We start from the raw sequence: 19,433 nt of genomic DNA on the forward strand, positions 1-19,433 counted from the left end.
GGTGTTACAGCAGGTCAGTGGGAGATCTGCAAACAGGCGGAGATATCCTGAGCTACAGTGTAGTAGATTAGGTACTGTAATGTACACTGCTTCTTACTCCTCATTCATGAAAGTATTCTTACTCCTCATTCATGAAGACTGGGATGAGTTTTTTTCTCTGTTTAGACTTGAGCTCATATTTGCAAACATTCTGGAGTAACCTGCACCACGTGTAACCTAAACTGATGAAATTGCTGATGTTTTCTTTTTCTGTCTTTCTTCATCTAACATAGTCACCACCTATGGGTTAGCAAATAACTAGAATACAGCTAGTTTAGATGTGATTAATGCTAACATTTTCATGATGTTGTAGCCTCCATACGGAACAGCAGAATGGTAATCACTGTATAAATTGAATTTTCCTAGATGTGAGATTAGCACATTTGTTGTCTTCCCACAGAAGTTTCCTCTTTCTTTATTCTGTATTAAATTTTTGTCACTCCTTGTCTGATCAGACTGTGTTTTATTGTAGATGTTTCTCTGCCTCTTTTCCCTACAAGAAGCCAAGAGGTTTTCACAATCTTTCCTCATTAGTCACACATCAGGCCAGTGTGTCCACTCTCACTACTGTAAAAGAAGAGGGGCCTGATTAAAATCAGCATAAACCCACTTTGGTTAAAATTCCAAAGCAGAAGAAAAGGCTCAGTATTTCTGAGCCTTTCTCCTGGGCACTTCTGTTTCAATGTGGATGCCAAGGATGTGTTCGCACAGATTTTTAAGTTGGATCAAGTGGTTGCCTGTGTAACAGCATGTAATTTTTAAATTCTTTCTCCTCAGGTATTACCAGATAAGAGCTGGACTGAAGATCCCATCCAGGATTCCCCACAGGCTGTTTGCAACAATTGCAGGGCAGACGGGTAAGTGGGTCCAGACACATGTGACATGACTGGAAGTGGAGAAGGAGGGGGTGTGTGGGGAATTGGTGAAGTGAAGCCATGAATTTCAAAGTATAAGCTTGAAACCTGAATTTCTCTAATCATCAGTGGCTGTTCAGCTCTCTGCTCTGGTAAGGGCTGTTACTGAGTTGGGCTTGAGTTTTGGTGTTTATATCTCTTTCCATGTTCAGCTCTGGATAGGTGTAAGGGGGTTGGTTTCAGACTGGGTTATACTTGGAGGAGGTGGATGAAGAGCAGTCCTTGCCATTGTGTGAAAAGAGCAGCAGGAAGAATGTCTGCTGAGGCAGATGGAATTGGTCCAGAGGAACACTGAGCAATCCAGATGTTACTTAGACATATTTTTTCTAGACTTGCAAAACCTGGGGAGCCTTATGAATTGTGTTGGGACTGAAAGAAGGGAAAACAAAATCCCGTACTGGGGAAAAGCTGTGCATCTAAAAAGAATACTTTATAACCTGCCCTAAATGTTTGGGTAACATTGAGTGCTGTCATGTGGTGCTGCAGAGGTGGGAGCATCTCAGTAGGGTAATGAATGTTGAAAGAAACCTGACCAAGTCCACACCCAAGTTCAGGCTGGAGGAAACCAGTGCAGGCTTGGCTGCAAGGTCCTTCACATAAGGATATTCACTGGTAGAGCAACGTTGTAACACAGTCTTACTGCAGAGCTTTCTAGGCTAGTTGTTCTCCAGGTATATATTCATTATTTGGACATTTCTGGACCGATATCACAGTCTGGCATACCTGTTAATTTATTGCAACATCATTATTATCAGCATAGATCCTGTAACTGCTTGTGGAATTTAAATTGCCCTTTTGCTGTTGGGTCTTCTTGTCAGAAAAGCAGAGGAAATTCTCACCATCCAGTCTGCCAGCAGCCTTTCTTATATGTGGCTTTGCTTGCTGACAATGGAAAGAGTTGGCTTACTGTTCTAAGTGATTTCTGGATGAAAATTGTTTTAGTGCTAATGGCAGCTTGTAGAGAACAACTTATGGAACCCTTTTGATTCAATATTGTGCATAGATGAAGGAAAAATGTGAGTGTAAAACTAATGAGCTCCTGAGCTTGGATATAGCTTTTAGGGATTTTTTACTTTTTACATTTGAAATATTCCGGTTTACCATTATTTGGCAGGTTAAATGTTCTCTTTTCTTTAAGTAATTATTTTAAAATTTGGAAATCTGGTTCAATTAAATAGATACATCAAAATACAAAATTATTATAAAAATTATATTTGCATAAAATAGAAAGAGTTATACAAAATATGAAGAAGTGATCTTAATAAAAATCCACAAACTCAAAATCTGAGTAAAGAAATTAATTTGGGAAATAAACAAAGAAAGATAGTCCAGGTTTGGCAAAAGAAGTAAGAAAACTGTTTTTCATCATGTTCCAGTGTAATTTGCCCTTGGTGTATCCAGAATCCCCTTGTGTTCCTTTGCTCTCTAGAAATGTCCTCAATTTCCAGTAGTTTCTGGCATAGGCAGTCTTGAACTAATGAAATACTCTCATATGAAGGTATCTAGAATTTTACTTTCTAGGAGCAAAACCCCCTCAACAACAAACAACAAAACCCAATATTCCTATTCTTCATTAAGCCAGGGATGGCTATATTATTAAAGGAAGAAACTCGGCTATTTTCTGTGTTTGTTTTTTATTCAGATTAGTGTTTTCTTCTGCCAGACATATCTTCAGTGTCCCATATTCTTTCACCTCTGCTTAAAACAATCCATGTAAAAGCATGGGCAGGAGAGAGGCGAGGCAAGCAGTGAGGTTACAGGATTAGCAGTTGACTTTCATAGTGCTAATGCAATCCAGACTGGAGTCTAATAGCTTTATAGGGCTAACATCAAGACAGGGTATTTAAGCTGTTAAGGCTTTAAACAGTTTTTCCTTGGCCATCCTCACAAGTACTTCTTAATTGATTTCATAGGCCTGCAACAGAGCATAATTTAATGGGATTGAACTTAAATGCAAACAGGCCATAATGTTCTTTTTGTTCTAATGCCACAGATCTCTCTCAGTATGGGATGGCTGAGATAGGACTAATTAAATTGCTATGCATGTTTTGGTAAGACACCCCTATTAAAGTCGTATTACAACAAACAAGGGTGTTACAAAATAGTGAATAAGCTTCTACCTCAGCAAAAAGAAAGAATACAAAATAGGTAGGATTCATGAGTTGGTTTAAAGGAAATATTTTTAATATTTTCCTTATCAGGTTCATAGCATCTATGAGAACTGAGAATATACTTTGAAAATTATAATGAAAGTTTATAAAGTAAAATCTGTAGATATATGTAGTAATAAAATATCTAAGATATGTAAATATATAACAAAAATAAGAGGTAGTACTTCTATTCCAGTGCATGTGGTTGTTTTTTTTTTTAAAATTTCATAAGATTTACAATAAAACTATGCGAACTGACAGCATTAGCAATATTTACTTCCCACTAAATATTTTCAACAACAGGGGTGCAAAAAAAAAAAAAAAGCTTTCAAGAATTCATTGGGAGGGAAGCTAAAGCTTGCACTGGGCATTCTTTTGGTGGTTGCCAGCCAAATCTGAGCAGCAAGGACTCCATCCATGGCACAGGACCTGCAGGTTGTACAGGAAGCCTTAATGCCCTGCTACTTGTGGACCTACTACAAAGTCCACAGCTGGCCTCATCCTGTCTGCATTGTGGGAAGAGAACTGACTATGTCCCAGTCGAAGCAAGGGGGAGATGTGCTGTAGCCCAGTAGCCCCTGTGGTTTGGTCACTTAGATCATCAAGGCTGCACATTAGCTTGTATTGAGTCAGGCTGTATGAACATAGACATGCCATGTAGCATATATATATGAACATACATATTCATAAAAATATATACATTTCATTCATACTCCTAAGCATTTTCAGCAAGGTGGGTTTCCTTAAAGACAGGAGAAGACTGGTGGTTAGTGACTTTTTCAGCAATGAAAAGGAGGGTGGGAACAAGGCATGTTATGCAGTCTTTAGTTGCTCTTATTCAGGTTTTCAACCCTGTCTTTGAATAGACATGACCGATGCAGCTTGCTTTTGGCTTAGAAAGAACAAATTATGCTCTCTGCTTCTTCTTGTGCAGCTTGTAACAGCACATACTTCATTGGCCTCAGCATAAGTTCTGCAGGGCTGAGCTAATGCAGACATATCTTAAAGCTGAACTCTAGAAATGCTTTTCTAAGCAGATTTCTGGGGCTTTTGCCTCTGGTGCTCTTCAGCAGGTTGTCTTGTTAAAGTAATCATGTGATGGTGTCCACCTGCAGCATACAGTGGGCTGAATCTGCATGACTCAAACATGAACAGCTAAAGGAATGGGGAATGTCAATATGCCATCTCACAGTAGCACATTTGCATAATTAACTCCTTGGCTGAGTCGTTTTATGATCCACTAAGTATCTTCCATAAGTTTTTAGGCTACTGTATAAATTTTGTGACAAGGATTCATAAAAGTTATGAATATACAGTCATTCAGTGATTTCCAGGCTATAGACACAAGATGAAAGACTGCAGGAGCTTATCTTAAAAACATATATTTGAAACACACACGATCATTGGTTAAAACACTGGGATAAATAATACTGGTCAGAAACAGTTAGGATTAGCTCTTTTATTTTGATTTCCTACATCACCTGAAAGAGTGGAGAATGGTGAAGATCAGGAGAACAGTATAGGTGACGATTACTTAGGGAAGATGAGATATATGGGGTAAATCTTAGCAGCATTACTGCCTATGAAGAATTTGAGGGTGAATTACATTGCTGAAAATGCCAGCTAAGCCAAATCTCAGGAAAAGTATAAATTTTAATTTTCTTTGCAGTGTTTTGCAGTTGTCTGCACTCCATCTGGATGCATTAGTGTTTTGAGAGAGAATTATTCTTTATTAGTGAAAATTGCAGACACATTTTTTTGTAAGTTCTGCTTTTAGACCCACTATGACTCGTTCTCATGTACTGCAACCATGGATAGCTGTTTGCCTATCAGCTTGCCTAGCTGTTTACCTTACAGGCCAAGGAAATTTTTTTGATTGGTGAACATCAAGAGAAAAATTATTTTACATGGCATATAACTAAAGAAATTACTTAGGACTTTGATTTATGCCCAGATTTCTTTTGTTTTTCCATCCAGAAGTATTACACTTCCAATTTTCAAAAATTTCAAATAGACAAATATTTTTGAAAACTTGGCCTGAAAAAGCTAATTGCAAGTAATATAAAGTATTTAAAAAATTATTACCTGCCAGGCTAATCTTTATTATATTATAGCAGTGTTCCACCTAATTCTAGTCAGTAAATTCGGTTATTGTCTCAGAGTGCAGAAAACCAAAGACAGCCAAGGAATGTGGTTCTTTCCTCGTCTATCTCATACAAGGTAGGGGAGATAAGATCCAGTACTTGTTCCAGACAAGTCAAGAAAAAGTAGTTGTGACTGCTATTACACATTAAATCTTCTGACTGGCGATATAGAGATGTTTCATGTACACACAGTTTGATGCTTTCTCATAAAATGGAATAGCTGACGTTAGGTGACACGAAAAAAATAGCATGATTGTGATGTGCAAAAAGGAAAGTAGGAGAGAGTCTCAGAAAATGAAGAACATTGCTGTAACCTGTGTCTGCATTGTGCTGTACAAGTTCATGATCACCCACACTGAATGTGTTTTGCTATAAATTAAATGTTGATCTGTGAGTACCTTGCACCTAAGACCTAATTTGAAGAGTTATTTATGTTTCTGTGATGCTCCTTAACTAACTGTTTGGGCCTGTTTTAAATAAAAAAAAATTAGTGATCCTAATCTCTTTATTAGTATTTGGATATCTCAAAGAAGTTCTTGGTGAAGGAATTCTACTTTGATTATTAAAGAAAGACCTTTTTTTGTAAATGGCTTCTTAATGCAGTCAAAACAAGCATTTGCAGTTAGTTGCTCATTAGAGCAAGAAGAAACAGCACCATGACTTGTGGAACAGTATGAAATTGCAGTCATTATTTTCAATAGCTTTTTGAAAGATAATTTCTGCCTCCATTAAGTGAAGATAAGCTTACTGCTTTCAAAAGCATGAGAAAAAGGGGGAGAGATTCAAGCTTTGGCAAACACACGGTTTTGTTTTCAAAGCTTATTAAAGTAATCTGAAAATAAATATGTATTTTATATATAAAGTAAAGCATACCTGACAAATACAAATGATATCTAGAGGGGACTTACTGTGTGAGAAGTTATTCTGGGGATGAGTTGTCTTAGAAAACCTCATTATCTGTGAGATCATAGGAGATGGTCAGACATTTTAAGAATTGTTGATTCACTCTCTAAACAGAACTAATTCCATGATATTCCAAGAGAAAAGAAAGAGACAGGAAAAAAAAGATGAAAATTAGTAAACTGAAGATATCTCTGACCAATGTGCTACTTCTGTGTGCATGTCTCAATCCTTTTCCAGTCAAGGCCTTTCATATATGACTCAAATGATGGAAGCTGAAAAGATGTTTTTGTAGCTGGGAGACTTTCCATTACAGACCCTGAACTATGCAGGACACCCTCCCTTCCCCCTCCAGAAGCTGGGGCAGATCATGCAGGTGGCAGTGGGGTAGGCTACAGTCTTGAACATGCTGAACAGCATCCCAACCTAAAACTGGACTTGGTTGGTGGAGAAAGCCAGAACAAGGGAGGGCCTGTAAGCACCAGTGCATGCCACAAGTCTGTTCCCCTAGGCAGTGAGTCTGAGATACAAAACTTCATCATCAGTGGCCACCTGAAGGTCTGGCAGAAACACAATCCAGTTGTTCAGACGCAGAGAGCCAACGCAGTATTTCTGCTGCTTGAGGCCAAGAATGAACTTCAGCTCTGTTAAATAGGGCATACAGCTCTTTCAGGCCTACCACTCTGGTGTGAACTGGACTTTCACAGAGCTCTCTTCTCTTCCAGGTTTACTTACATGTCTCTGATTTCCCCACACAATGATCCTTGCTGCCTTCAGTCTAATGTAAAGTTCAATATTGCAAGTCATTTGAAAGCCACCACTGCCCTAAATATGGAATAGTCATTTACACTAATTCAGTAGGCAAATTACATCCAGTCAACTATTTCCTCCTGCTCTTTTTTTGATGAAGATCTATTTGGTGTCCTATTGTGATGTCCCGTACTTCACTCAGGGAATTTTCTCATCTGAATTAATATTTGGAATAAATATACGGAGTGTCAGCTACAAAAAAGTATTTGCTCACCTAAGCTTCTGAAGCACGGAATTATTTTCAGAAGTTAATTCTCTAACTGAACAAAGCTCTTAAGGAACTGGCAATGAATTTAGAAACATAAAACATTACAAAAGCATAGATTCTGTTTATTTTAACAAAATATTAAGTATTTAGAGAAAGCAAAGACAAAACTCTCCGATGACCTTAAGTGGGTCAGCAGTTTTATCATCTCACATTTTAGCAGGTCTGAGAAATGAATCTTAGTTTATAGACCAATATAGTGATAAGAGACTGCATTTATGTTAGGATCTCTCATACAAGGAAATTAATAGGACATCTTCCTTTTTATCATCACTGAATCTATGTATGGGTAGAGAGACAGTTTTATGCAATTCTTTCCATGAGGCTAATTCAAAATGTCAAAAGGCAAGGTTAAGATAAAGGATTCATCTCAGAAATGTGCAGCTTTAATCAAAAGTCATGCTGAGGGAGAAAACATTCTGCACTTTTTGATCAAGCAATTTAAAAATAATGGTGTCTCCTTTAGAAATTATTTATCCTAAATATAACATCTGCATTTATTCCAAATATAAATATGCTAAACATAATATTTCAAAACTAAAACAAGTCTCTTCAAACATTTAAATAGGAAAATGATGATGCATTGAAAGAGTTTGTGCTTGAAAATGTTGTCTGTGCATTTTCAAAGTAAGCTTATTTTAGCTCAACTATAAAAGTGGAGGGTCTGCACGAGTATTCTTCTGCTAAAGAATGTGTATTTTCAATCTTCAGCAACTGAATTTTCAAGCCTACTAAAAAGATATACAACTCAGTACATGCAGATAAATGTGGCAGGTTCAACCCTGGTTTGTTGTTTTTGAGCCTAAATTTTCAGAAGTCACTGGTTATTTGTATTGCTTCAGTATTTCTTTTTTTTCCTTTTTTTTTTTTTCCTTCAGCCTGAAACACTAAAGTTTGAATAGAAATAGAAAGGTAATTCTGAAGATGGGATGTAAAAATGGGCTAACTAAATAACCTATCACAACTTAGTCTGCCAAGGCGGCCAACAGCATCCCGACTTGTATCAGCAATAGTGTGCCCAGCAGGAGTAGGGAAGTGATTGTGCCCCTGTGCTCGGCACTGGTGAGGCCACACCTCAAATCCTGCGTTCAGTTTTGGGCCCCTCACTACAAGAAGGACATTGAGGTGCTGGAGCATGTCCAGAGAAGGGCAACAAAGCTGGTGACGGGTCTGGAGAACAAGTCTGATGAGGAGATGTTGAGGCAATGAAGCTGGTGAAGAAAGAACAAGTCTTCTGAGGAGTGGCTGAGGAAGCTGGGGTTGTTTAGCCTGGAGGAGACTGACGGGAGACCTTATCACTCTCTACAACTACCTGAATGGAGGTTGTAGTGAGGTGGGTGTTGGTCTGTTCTCCCAGGTCACTAGTGATAGAATGCAAGGAAACGCCTTCAAGCTGCATCGGGGGGGGGGGTTAAACTGGATATTAGGAAAAAAGTCTTTACTGAAAGAGTGGTCAGGCCTTGGAACAGGCTGCCCAGAGAGGTGGTGGAGTCCCCATCCCTGGAGGTGTTCAAAAAAACGTGTAGAGGTGGTACTTCAGGGCATGGTTTAGAAGACATAGTTTTGCTGGGCTGATGATTGAACTTGATGATCCTAGAGGTCTTGTCCAACCTTAATGATTCTATGATTCCGTGATTTCTAAGTCTGTTATCAGATCCATAACCATAATGGGTTTACCTTAGCAGTTCATGGGTGCTATAAAGTCCTCTGAGCTCCAAGTACCTGAAAGGATGGTACAGCAGAGTTAGTGCTCAGACTGAATAACAGGTGTATTGTCTTTCTACAGATATAACAGACAAAACTGAAAGTTTGTCCTGCATCTCTTCAATTCAGTGTGAACTTGAGGCAGTATTATGTGTAACTGACAGGTGTAATAACCTCATTTTCCCTCTAGGTAAGGTATATCAGAGGGAATACAAGACATTGAATAGAGGTCTAAAAAATACTAGAAAATTCGGCAGAAGATGCTACTCTGCTGAAATTATGTTAGCTAAGAAATAGGCAGAGATCACAACTGAGTGTTTTCATAGGATTGGTTTGGTTGGAAAACACCTTTAAGATCATCAAGTACAACTGCTAACCTAGCACCGTGAAGTCCACCATTAAACCATATCCCTGAACGCCACATCTATATGTCTTTTAAATACTTCCATGGATGGTGACTCAAACACTTCCCTGGGCAGCCTGTTACAAAGCTTGACAACCCTCTTGGTGAAGTTTTTCCTAATATTGAATCTAAACCTCCCCTTGTGCAACTTGAGGCCATTTCCTCTCATCCTATCACCAATGAATACCCACCTCATTACAACCTCCTTTCAGGTAGTTGTAGAGGACAATAAGGTCTCCCCTCAGCCTCCTCTTCTCCAGACTATACAACCCCAGCTCCCTCAGCCATTCCTCAGAAGACTTGTTCTCTCTTTACCAGCTTTGTTTCCCTTCTCTGGACACGCTCCAGCAACTCAATGTCCCTCTTGTACTGAGGGGCCCAAAACTGAACACACTATTTGAGGTGTGGCCTCACCAGTGCTGAGCACAGAGGCAACCACTTCCCTACTCCTGCTGGCCACATTATTCCTGACACAAGCCACTATGTTGTTGGCCTTCTTGGCCACCCGGGCACACTGCTGGATCATGTTCAGCCATCTGTCAACAAGCACCCCCAGGTCCTACTCTGCCGGGCAGCTCTCCAGCCACTCTTCCCCAGGCCTGTAGTGTTGCATGGGGTTGTTGTGACCCAAGTGCAGGACCTGGTACTTGGCCTTGTTGAACCTCATACAACTGACCTCGACCCATCGATCCAGCCTGTCCAGGTCTCTCTGCAGAGCCTTCTACCCTCAAGCAGATCAACATTCCCGCTGAACTTGGTGTCATCTGCTGCTTTCCATCATCTTTCTGTTTTTGTAAAAGCTGTTTTCTACAGGGTTTAGATAGTTCAAATCCTAACAGAAAGGTCATAGACACCCTTTTTTTGAAGACCATGAATAATCAGTTAAGAGGGGATCTTCTATGCATCCAAAATGCAGAAGGTAGTGAGGGATGCAGCATGGCTGCACGTCTCTAGCCATGTGTTAGAGGAATTCCCCCGTAAGGAGCTCATTTAGCATGATTACATTCTTGGTCACCTCAGCCTCTTCATAAGCTTTATCATCAGATTTAGCAGGTAATTCTGGTTTGAAGATTTTGCTACCCAAACAAGGTGATAAATATGAAGTCTCACTGGTCATCTGAGCTGAAAGACTTTGGGGTCTGAATTAGTATGAACTAAGTTATTAGTTCCTATAACTAGCTCTAATTTCAGGAAGGTGCAACTCATTTTTTGTATGGGGACAAAAATATTTCTAAGCCTTTCTTTAAAAATACTTATGGATGGTGGATTATGTCCCAGTGTTCTGCTTGGCAAATCATTACAGACACATCTCAGGGAGTGATGGCTTTTTGAGAGTATAGGTCATCAGGATGTCCTAGTGACTATGGGACATAGAAGATCATAGAAAATTAGGATTTAAACACCCTGAGATCTTTAGATGACAGTTGGTATGTAAAAAGTAAATATTCAGTAGTTAGAACATATGTATATACTCTTAAAAGTTACAGGTAGTAGTGTTTTTTCCCTGGGGAGGATATCTTACATGATTTATATATGCTTTCTAAAAATATTATTTCACCAAGTTTTCTATACTAGCAGGAAATAGTTGTCTTGTAATGATGTGTTAGGCTGTATTCTGAAGGCAGGCAATAAATCATGCGTAACCTGAGTTATAGCTGTGAGATGGAAGAATCCCTGGGAACCTGTGACTAAGGGTAAAAATCATATTATCTAGCTGCTGATATCTGTGCTGTGAGTGTCTCCACCTAAGCTAATCAACCAGTCTCCCTGTATAGTCAGAGGAGAGAAACAGGTAATTTGACGGAGTAATTTAACGTATCTATTTTAAGATGAGTTGAATCACACCTATTTCTGTCCATTTACCATAAAAGAAGTTGCAGGAATTTCTGCAGAGAGGGGCACTTCCATTGTGTTTGTAAAAGACCTGTCACAAAAAGTCTGTGATTGCGATTTGTGCCTTCATGTATGTATGAATGCAAATTAGGCAAGTAATAATAAAAAGTAGGAAAGGTGACACAGTTTACAGAGGGAGCAAATGGTACTCTTGTCTTTCCCAGCAAATAATCAGATGATAGTTTGATTCAGGATTTTGTACAATGCTTCTGAATGGTTTCTCAGGGTAAAAAAGTATGATTAAAAAATGTGAGAACAACTTTCTTATTCTCTTCTTTGGACCTGATTCTGCCTCTGACAGGAAAAAAGCTAAATGATCTAAAATATGAATTAATATTTTCCTTCCAGATTGGCACAGTTATTTATTAATTGAAAATGAAATGATGGAAGTGGTGTAGTTTGTTTATTTTTATTTAATTAGTTATTATTTTTATTATTTATTTATACTTTGTATGACTAAAACTATGATTATATTTTCACCATAAATTTCATAGATGGATAAAGAATATACTAGGAAGTAGTAGCCAGACTTGAATTTTGATGAACCAAGAATTGAATTTGAGGGTTCAGCAAAGCATTCTGTACTATTAACAATTCTCTAGGACATTACTTGGTTGTGAGAGGCTCTGAAGTTTAACATTATGTATTAGATGTGATCATAAATCAGAAAAATGAGAATTTTCTGTGCATTCAAGTGTACATGTGGGCCTTTCAGAAGTATTTGCTTAATTTACTATTCCAGCCAAGGAATGCTGGTTGGTTTAATTTCCCATCGATAACGCTGACAGGGACTGCTCTGAAAAATCTTTTGGCCTACAGATTAAAACAGAGAACACAGACAACAGGACAAACTGTGTGTCCTTGTCTCTGTCTTATCTCTAAAATGATGGTACTGCTTCAAAGATGCAAATAAATATATAACTTAATAACTTCACAAATGTGTAAGTTAAACAAGAATCCAAATAGCTAGAGAGATATACCCTCTAGCAGGCGATTCAAAATCTTCCATCAGCAAAAAAGCTATGTCCCGGGCAGGATAATGAAGTCAGAATGAGAGGGAAAGTTCTGGATGATTTGTTCATGGATTCTTTTATGTTTAGAAGGGACCATTTTTATAGTTAGTCTGCTGCCCTCTGAACCTAAGCCATAGAACTTCAACAAGAGTTTTGTGCACAAAGCATAGCTCTGGTGTTTGAACTGTGGCATACCTTTGTAGAAGGATATTCAATGATAATTTTAGAGACAGGTGTGTTTTCTGGGGAGTTGTTTTTGGGTTTGCTTTGTTGTTTTTTTTTTTCTTTTCCACTTGAGAGAGAGGACTGGCCTGCTTTTTAGTAATAACTTTATGGTAGAAGTAAGTGGAACATCCTTTGCCTTTCTAGTAGCTATAATCAGAGAGACTTGATATCTTCTTTTGTGATTTTAGTAGTCTTCATCTTCTTTGTGTTCTCCTTATTGCTGAAAGAAGCAAAAAAAAAAATCAGATACAATCTGCTGGATAGGGCTTTGAGCAACCTAATCTAGTGAAAGGTGTCCTTGTCCATGGCAGGGGAGTTGGAACTAGGTGAACTTCCAACCTCAAGCATTCTATGATTCTAAGTATGAATTGTCATGACCAGCATGAACAAAGACTATGGGTTTGAATGTAGTAATTACCATTTTCTTTTTATAGTTGACTTATATGCCCAGTAAGTGTGAGAAGAATAATTAAGTGTGAGAAGAATAAACATAAACGCTGTTGCTGAACTAAGATTGCCCTTTAAGTACTTACATTTCATTCTGATGTTTAGGTTGCACAGACAAGATGTGTGTTATGGTATAAAACTTTGCCTAGAGTCAAACCACTTTCTCACTGATGATATGTGTACTGCCCTTAAAGAAAGGCCTCATTGTGTAGGTGCTCTCATACCTTTCTATCTCCCGTCTGTAGTAGGACCTTCGAGACATGCTATAGGCAGCCCATCCAGCAGTGCCTAGCAACCTACTACAGCAGTCCTGATGATGCGCTGATCAGTCCTGGCATTGGACCGTATGTCCCAGTGGGAAAATGCCAGTTTTACTTTAGACTTTGCTTGGCAGAACCCATTTGCATGGAGAGTCAATCTGGTTTGAATGGCAGCCTTGAACCATTGGCTGCCTACAAGGCTTCATCTTGCTCTCCCTCTGACAAAAAACTTGGGAGTCTAAGGGTTACAACAAATGGGATAAGAAGATACAGGCCTGAGGAAAATGAGACCTCACGCTTGTATAACATAATGAAAAATATGAGAACGATTCAAACCTTTTTCCTTCTTTAGACTTGCATTCCCTGCTGGTGTGACACTGTCTGCAGGTAATGCTGGAACTCAACACTTCCTTTCCTATAGATTTCTGCATGCAGATGTGATGTGTGTATGTTTATGCATTTACTTAAACACCCTTTTTGTCTTGGATTTCATGCACATCTTTCACACCTTTGCTGAAGATAAAAAACAATGTGTACCCTGACAGGGAACAATTTGCATTGTTTTTCACCTCCATGAATGATTAGGAAGCACTTGAAGGAGGATAACAAACCAAATAGTTCAAACAGTTCCGGCTATGTGGGAAAAAAACCCCACTCTGTTTGGTGTTTTCTTCTTTTCTGTATCTAGGCTTATGTAAATGTGGGTGGTCTTTCATGTTCCATGAACAAACAATTTCCTCCATGCTACATGGAGCCTCTGAATATGGCCTGATCTGTCAGAAGCAGACACTTTCTCTGGTGGATGCTGTAAAATTCAGTGGAGTAAAATGCTGGCTTTTGACTTGAAGCTTAAAACCAATCTTGTTGGATTAAATAGATCCTGCTCATTTATTAGATAAGCACTTCTTTAATGGTTTGGTAGACTGGCGATGAATGTTAGGAAAACTCCTGATTGCACCTTGATTTTAAGTTATATAGTCGGTGGCATAAAAATATGTGGTGTAATAGCATGCATTCTGTAGAAAATAGGAAAGTTCAAAATGACAGATTTAGCTTGTAAAAGGTGGTAAAAGCTCACCTTCTACTGAAGTTACCATGTAACTTAGTCTTCCCCTTGCATACCTGTGGGGGAAGTCATAACACATATTAAATATTTGCTAGCACAACACCCTCCACTGGTAAGATCACAAACTCCCTGAAATCTCACTGTGTCCATTTAAATGTGCCTCTGAGGACTGCATGTAAAATGGGTGGATCAGTAGAATAGTTGACCCACTACATCTTTTTGTGTCAGAGTAGAAAGTGATAAAGTCAGTCTCCAGCCAATATGGGCCATAATTTTTACTCTAGTATTGCAGACTATAACTTTGAGAGATCTGTTTCGCAAGAGTATTTTATAAATGATATGAATGAATTTTGACGAGCAAAAGAAAATGTATTATAAAAAAAAGCATATAACTGAGGGATGGTACTATACCTTCTGTTTTTTCTTCTTAAAGAAATGATATTGCACATTGCTTAGGCATCAGATGTTAGTATCTAAAGCTTATATTTAAACTAAGAAAAACAAAAATACAAAAAAGTAAGTTAGAAAAAAAATAGGAAATACAGTATCCCTTAAGAGTAAGACTAAAGCTTTCTCATTATGTTAGAAGAAGCAGTAATGAAATTGTTATTCATATTTAGTTCAGAGAATATTATTTCAGCATTTGTAGCTTTTACAAAAGAAACTAATTTGAAAGTATACTGTAAAGAAAATCCTTGTGTTACAGACATTTCACCTGGTTAAACAAATAACACAAAATTGAAACTATGGCACATATGGATAGTGACCAATGTGTATGTCCAATACCATGTCCAATGTACTCATTCAAACCAGTGAATACCAGAAGCAAAACCTCAGGACAGAGCAGAACAGAAACAAAACACCCTGAGTGTTTGTAGCACTGAGCTTTGTGAAGTTATAAATATGCCTGTGTGGCATATGACAGCTGGAGGATTTGAGGACCCAGGAGGATTTACTAGTCCTTAATTCCTATGATTGCTGGGCTCTTTCTCCCAGCTCTGATCTTGAGCAATCAGCCTCCCTCTGTTTTAGTTTCCCCATATGTGTAATGGGGTTAATTGTGTCTGTATCGTAAGGGTATTGTGAAACTTAATTACTTAATATAAAGAGCTTTGATATCCTTGGATATGTGACAGTGTAGGAGAGCAGAGAATTATTTATGGTCTTGAAACTTTTTATGGTCGGTTCACATTTTAGAGAGTAATACGGTGGATCCAAAGAGAGAAATATTTGACCTACTATTTCTGCCACGCACTGTATAATGAGTTGCAATAATAACAGTAATCTGGGAGTCTGTTAATGTAATTAAAACCACTGACTTTTCTTCTAGGTGGGAGGTTTTTGAATATGGCTTCTGTCCTAAATGGAAGCATGCTGCAACATCATCATAGCTGCTGTACCACATCCAAAATTAGAAGAATAATTATGCTCATGAAAATATTTCTTTCCCACCTCTACACATTAACCTGCCAGAAATAACTAATATGAATTTGGAAAATCTGCAGCAGTGGACCAGCTTCTGCTTTTCACAGTCTGAATACAGACACTGGCTCTGTAGTGTTATCAGTCCCATAGTCCTTCACGGTGAGAAATGGGTTAGTTTGGCGGAAGGTGTTTCCCCCAGGCACTCGAGTGTAAGAGGCATAATAAGGGAGTGGAGGGGTGTCTAGGACCTTTTCTTCCATTACGTGCAAAGGAAAATATAAACCTACTTCTTTTATATGCTCATCAAAACTATTGCCAATTTGCCTGAACTCCAACATGGGAGACTCCTCTGTGTGATGGACACCTCTGGATCCAGGTCTAGGAGGTGAATCACATGCTGAGCACAGAGTTGAATGCAGAGCTTCCTTGGAGCTTGGGCTGCCACCCCATTGCAGGAGGCTGCACTGCTTCACTTGCTCCATGACCCTCCATGTCTCCATATCTATCAAAGCCTGGAGCTGAAGGGCCACTGTGGATGCACAATTTGTTGTGAATATGAAACAGAGCCCAGCTGAGATGAGTGTGCAATTCAGGGCCAGCCAGACGGAAGGAGATTTAAGTCTCAAACAGCAAAAATCGCTTCCCCCACCAGCTTAGCTACATCTCTTCTGCACAGTGCCTGGGCAGCATAATATATGCAGCCAGGTACTACCTCAGTGGAAATTTTCTCATTAACACCTTTTTCACCTTAGGGCTGTTTTTAAGCAGATGAAATCCTCCTGTTTGCTGGGCGGTGTTCTTTCACTTTCTGGGAAGACTAAGCTTAATGCCTGTCATGTGTATGGAGGAAGATGCATATTTATGTCTTCAGAAACAGCAAAGGAAGCCAATTTAAAATGTGGGGACAAAGAACTGTTTAATTTTAAACAGCTTAGACACACTGATTAATGATTTTTGGTATTTTCTCATTAACAGCTACTAGGTCTTGCCACTTCCACGTAGCACTTCCCATCTGCACATCTCAGCATGCCTTATTACTGTGAGTTAACTCAGCTTTAGGGCCAAGTTCTTGTGAGGTAAACAAGAGCTCATTGTCTCTACTGTGAAGCACAAAATCATACCGAAGATCTTTAGCCTTAGTTTTGACCCGGTACGTTCTGCAACCTAATACAACACCTTTTGTTGAGAACAGTGTGCTTGTGCAGAATGTTTCTCCATCAGCACATAGGACATTATTTATCCTGTCTATTGCTCTCATAGAAGTCTGCTGGCTGTTAGGTGTGTTTGCACCATCCTCTGTTGTTCAGTTTTTGGTATCATGCCAAGACTTTTTCCATAATTTTCACCCAAATAAACCCATTCAAAGACCTGCACAGATGTGGGCCAAAATTTCCATGTTTGCAAGCCATCCCAGGAACTGGAAGACAGTATAACAGGAGGACAAATTTTGTCCATGCAAATTAATGGAAAGTACTGAGTGAGGTTTTTAATGCAACTCTCCCTGAACCTCCACTCTTTCCACTGAATTACTGCTCAGGTTTTCCAACAGTAGTGGTGCTCTGGTGAAGGTGAAGGCTTCATGCAAGTCCAGCCTATTGTTGTGCTGAGAGTACTTCCAGTCATGGTGACTAATATAATCTCATAATTTCCTGGATTCTTCTGTTTATGCCTACACATCTGTTATCTCTCATCTTACACTTCACCTAGAAACCAGTCACAAAAGTGAATATCCCTTTGCTTTGGATTTGAATTTTGCATATATGTATTCAGTTTCTGCCATGCCCCTAATAAGTTTGAATTGTCTCTTGCATCTCTGTCTGCTGGTCTTGACATTGGGGTTCAACTCACAGTATCAGGAGGAAGAAAGGGATTTTCTCACATGATCTTACTAATAATTACAGACTTGAGTAGTCTTGGAGTCAGACTGAGTAGCCTAAGATTATAGTGCAGGTTTCCTTCATAAGTAACACTGGAGGGATGTCATTCCACATATCTTAAGGATTAATTTTAGGTTACAGTGATTTTCTCCTATTATGTCTTGATTTACCTCCACTGATCATAAAAAAAAACCCCACACCAAAAACCCCCAAAACTTAAATTACTTACCTGCATTTTCTCTGACTAAAATGAGACATGACATCCTACGCTGAAAATTTTATTCAAGCCTAGTGGGTGCAACTGAGTGGTAGTACAGGTATGACGTGGATCTGTTCTAAGAAGGATGTGGAAGTTAGGACTTGAATTTTCACCATGTGACTGGCTCAGAAATATCAAGGTTTAATTCCCTCTTTTTTAAGTAGTGGGCAGTAGTGTAATAACTCCATTTGACCGCTAATAAAGTAGGTATTATATTTGTGGGAGATGAAAAATCTGTTGTACAAATAACATGATAAGGATCTCTGTGTTACTAGGCATAATAATATTTGATTGCAAATACAGTCACCAGAGCTCAGAGTCTCAAGATTTAGATTAGAAGAGACTACGAAGGAAAGGATCCAAAGGATTACTGTGTTCTTTCATACTGCTGCTGCACACAGGAAGCAAAAGCAGAATTTTAGACTTCTATAATGAATTTCTCTTGTTTGTGGATTATAATAGGAAGGCTGGGTGTTTTTTTTGTTTGGTTTTTTTTTTCCTTTTTTTTTTGTTGAATTGTGTTATAGGGTTTAATGAAACCAAATTAAACTGAAAATTGTTGCATCTTTTGATTTCTGGTAACAGAAGTTTCTACAATATCAGGAAGAGAGGAAGAGAACAGGGAGTCTAGACCGTCACTGAACTGTGAGATGTGGCTTCAATTTCCTACTCTCCAACACGCTTTCTCGCCAATGTTAGGCAAGACACTTAGATTCAGACCTTCAAAGTCCCTCAAAGGCCTAATTTGTGTTGGATTATATTGACAACTCCTGAGGAGACAGACCCAAATCATGCTCTCCCTCAGGTTCCCACCTGTAAAAGGGGCATGAACAATATCTACAAGCAGCATTTTGAGGGATAGAGAAGAAGGTGAAGAACTTACACTGTGAGGATGTGGTGAAGGCCATAAAAATATTCATGTGATGGATTGCCTCTAAGCCACTGAAACAATGTTGAAGGCTTTCATGTCATATCAAGTAGACTTAATCGAGAATGTTGCTCACTGTTTACATTGCACGGTGCCTGGTTTTGGCAGCAGTTAGCTGCAGCAGGAAATTGAGTGACTACACACAATGAAATAAACTCTTAACAATATAATGTGGATGTGGGTTTTCGTCCATTTATTGTTGTCCTTTCTGGTTAAAGAAGAAAGCCCATTTTAAAAAGTCCTTTTTAGAAACTTATTTTTATTTTTTTGTTTGGGTAGCAAGCTCTTTCCCTGGACTGAAATGAAAGTTATTTAGTTTTTCATCTTTTTAATCATGAGCTGAGAGGAACCAATGGAAGTTATCAGGAACTTCACCTTCATTTATGTAATTGATATACAGAATAGGAAATTGGCTTATGCAAGGAAGGAATCTGAGGCTTATATAGTGACGAGCATTTTCAGAAGAGAGAGTGCTCCCTGACATAGTATTTGGTTGCAGAATGTGGGTGGTCTTAGGGGATTCATGTCATGTGAGCCAGCCAATTAATGAAAACACAAATGAGTTGAACTGAATTTAGTGCTTGCCCGTGTCTGTGAGGTTGCTTGCCTTGCGATTGCAAACAAAAGCCTGATGACTATACTCATACAGCAAAACAAGATGGTGAACACAAGCTTGGGGAAGGATGGGAAGAGATACTTCTATTGCATATA

At 38.8% G+C, this 19,433-nt stretch overlaps 1 protein-coding gene across 1 annotated transcript in view; it reads left to right on the forward strand.

The window, feature by feature from the left end:
• The window catches only part of FAM135B (family with sequence similarity 135 member B), a 149,847-nt gene that overhangs the window by 31,587 nt on the left and 98,827 nt on the right, over positions 1–19,433 (forward strand). Inside the window, 1 exon segment of the mRNA XM_064442042.1 lies at positions 817–896. Coding sequence (XP_064298112.1) covers positions 817–896 — 80 coding nt within the window.

This window comes from Phalacrocorax carbo, chromosome 2, assembly GCF_963921805.1.
Source record: "Phalacrocorax carbo chromosome 2, bPhaCar2.1, whole genome shotgun sequence".
Classification (NCBI taxonomy): Eukaryota; Metazoa; Chordata; class Aves; order Suliformes; family Phalacrocoracidae; genus Phalacrocorax; species Phalacrocorax carbo.